Genomic DNA, 3,264 nt, shown 5'->3' with positions numbered 1-3,264 from the left:
CCCAGGCACAGGAAGCCCATAGTCCCAAATTGGGTTTGATGCTCATTTTCACCTGGCTTCTTTAGGCCTGCTTTTAGTGCTTTGGCCACAGAGTACTTCCTATCACTTGAGAGACATTGTGGAACAGTGAGAAGAGAAATGAATGAATAGACACAAGATCTGCCTCAGGCCGGGAGGAGAGGAAAAGGGTGAGCTCTAGAGGAATTCAGACCAAGATCTAGTCCCAGCTGTGTCACTTACCAGCCACGTGAACTTCAGAATATTGCAAGTTCTCCATCTGCCAATGAGTTTGAAAAGCCCCATCTCACAGCATTGTTAGAAAATATGTAATCTGTGTAAAGCACCTGGAAAATGACTGGCAAATATTGGGTCTTTAATGAATGGCAGTTTTTACTATGATTATATTAATACCAGAAGAGACTATTCTCTTCTCTGGGAATTCTATTTTATCCAGATGTCAGAAAATATTCAGTGCTTTAAAAGAAACAAACAAAACCCCCAAATAAACTATAGTGCTGCTAAACAAATAATGGAAGTAAATTTTCCCCATTAGAGAATGCTATTCCTCTAATGGGCTTCACGAGGATTCAACTCAAAGTTTGCAGAATTTATGTTAAGGACCAGCAATGCGCCTCTCTCCTAGATGCCCTCCGCAACAAAAGTGCTCCTATTTATTTTACCACTAATAAAATTTAGCCCTATCTTGGAGTTTTGCCAAATTATATGCAAAATAACCCAATTAATGAAATAGGCTCTGACTCCCCCAGCTCAGGGCAAAGAGTGCCAGCTTAATAGCTTTTTAGCATCTCACCTCAAGGGGGTATCATCCTTATTTCTCAGAAACTCCCTGGAGACCATATGCACAGCACACCTGGTTTGTGCATTGTGTTCAACTGCACTGGGACAAGAGCGTCGTGCATCTTTCCTTTCTACCTTAGGGAGAGATTCCACCTGCTTTACCCACAATCAGGAAGTAATTGTTAAGGGCTGTTTCCTATTCTGGGCTTAGTCTCTCAACTATGGGGCTCACCGTCTGAGGGTTTGGCCCTTACTCATGATTATCGCAGTCACATCTACCCCACCATGGAGCTAACTTAAGGTTACCTCCCAACGAGGGACTTGCAATGTCCCAAACCACAAAGTGCCTTGCTCGACTGAGGGAATTCACACTTGACTGCTCTCATCTGGACCTCCTTCCCGTCCCCCACCATCCTCACTCTTTTACTTGTCCTGTACATGTTAGAGTGTACCAAGTCATCTTCCTTATACACTACCAGCTCATAGACTCTAAAAATCCATGGGCAGCGGAAGGGTCTTCTTTATCTTAGCATCATCACTACCAGCACAGAGCCCTGCAGAGAGCAGATGCTCAATTAATGATGGAAATAAAGAAGCCACTGATCGAAGAATGGAGTTTATTACTATTTAATTTTATCTGCATTCTTGAAATAGATTATAGACAACCAGGTACATATCGTTGAGTTTTACTAAAAGATAGACAAAAGTGAATAATGCACACAAAAAATTGACTATATTTTGCTTTGTTTCCCTCTATTTTAAGACTCTAATTATGTTTAGTGGGGTTCTTTTACAGATTTCCAATAAAATCTCCATTCCAAAGCAATAAATTTTCTTTTTCTTAAACCCCAAGAAGATTCAAAGATTTTCAAAATGTATTACAGAATATCTAAACTCTTCAAAACCTGATAACAGCAATAAATGTGTGATCTGCATCATTCATAAACACAGACTCTGAATCTAAAAAAAACATTCTACTCAAATAACAGTATTTGAAAGATACTAATGTAAAACAAGAACAAGAAGATATATATTACGATCTCTCTGGCCCCATCTCGGCCTCTCACTACTTAAGAGATTGGAAGCCCTCTTCAATAACAGAATCTGCCTCACACGTCACTAGGGGCAGGAGGAGCTGTCAGATGTGTAGGCCTAGAACATGCACTGGCCTTGGCAGAAGTGCCACGCATGGCTGCGGCTCTGGCTGAAGCTTTTTCTTTCTCATCTCTCAAAGCCTCTTCATAATGGAATGGGAAGACACTAGGGGTGGTATTAATGAGTTGGGCCAAAAACTCCAGGACTTTCATCTTGCTGGTTTCAGCATGGGCTCTTGGACCCCACAGGAACTGATAGCGTGGAGGATCACTGTTGGGTACCTGCTGATACTCCAGGTACCTTTCCTTCACCAGATCTTGGGTGATGAGCTTCCTGACATCCCCAAAGATGAAATGACTCTTCCCATCAAAGACTCCCATCATATTCAGGAATTCCCACATCTCTTTCTCGGAGGCGCAATTGCCACTGAAGAAGATCACACCCAGCAGAGGCATTAGAAGCCCATTCCTGGGAAAGCCCCGGGAACCGCTCAGGCTCCCATCATCAGTGGGATTTAGCTTGCTGACAAGGGTATAGGAGTGATTTCTGGGGTTGACTTCCTTCAAGTCAAGGCCAAAGACCATCTCCATGTGCGTAGAGGCTCTCTTGAGGATCTCAGGTAATTGCTCTCTGTACCTTTTGTGGACAACCTTTAGCATCTCTGCCTTCATAATGGGCTCTTTCATTTTATACTTGTGCAGCATGAACTGCATCAGCGTTCCTGCCTTCCTGGTTAGAAGATCATGGCGTGAGCTCTCAGTGGAGGTTGAGGCCTGGGAGGAATTTTTTCTTCCCTCACCTTTACCCTTGGCACCTTTACCAGATCTCTTGCGTGAAACACCCACAGCAGCAGTGGGGGTGTGGGGGGCTCCCTGAGGCTTCTGGGGAATGCCAGCAGCAGGGGAGCCAGGAGGAGTAACCCCCAAAACAAGAGAGGAAGTGGAAGGGGACTCTTCCTCTGCTGCAGCGGCCTGAGCACCCTGAAGACCCTGGGTCTCACTTTGGGCCTGGTGGCGTTTCTCACGGGCTCGGAGCTTACTCTTTCGACCCCGAGGCATGATGACTGTGGTCAGAGACAGCAGGCAGGCGTGTGGGCAGGAAGTCAGGTGAAGTGGGCACCTGGAGGAGAGAGGATGAGATCTTGTGAACACCTTTAGCAAGGAGATATCACCTTGGATTTTAAGAAGCCAATTCCGCAGTTTCCCTTGAGAGTACTAGGAACACATTGGGCTCTTTTTCTTTGTCAGCCTGTCCTCTGGGAACCCAGAGGAGGAAGTTACAGTGTGCCTTAGGCCATCCCTTATTTGGGGCTGACTGGGTCACAGCAAGACCCGGCAGAGTGGACTCCCTCTGTGTTCAAGGGTCCTCTCG

The 3,264-nt window shown here is 45.3% G+C and overlaps 1 protein-coding gene across 1 annotated transcript; it reads right to left on the bottom strand.

Annotated features, from left to right (window-relative positions):
- Positions 1-1,907: 1,907 nt before the first annotated feature.
- Positions 1,908-2,951, bottom strand: LOC134367908 (melanoma-associated antigen B1-like). Its single transcript, XM_063084566.1, has one exon. It carries the CDS (start codon positions 2,949-2,951, stop codon positions 1,908-1,910), a length of 1,044 nt encoding a protein of 347 aa, XP_062940636.1.
- Positions 2,952-3,264: the final 313 nt, after the last annotated feature.

This window comes from Cynocephalus volans, chromosome X (genome assembly GCF_027409185.1).
Source record: "Cynocephalus volans isolate mCynVol1 chromosome X, mCynVol1.pri, whole genome shotgun sequence".
NCBI lineage: Eukaryota > Metazoa > Chordata > Mammalia > Dermoptera > Cynocephalidae > Cynocephalus > Cynocephalus volans.
The sequence above is the reverse complement of the archived record's forward strand: the minus strand, read 5'-3'. Positions and strand labels throughout refer to the sequence as shown.

Bases quoted from the DNA above. Each gene is read 5' to 3' on its own strand.
- LOC134367908 (XM_063084566.1), bottom strand. From the start codon at position 2,951: ATGCCTCGGGGTCGAAAGAGTAAGCTCCGAGCCCGTGAGAAACGCCAC.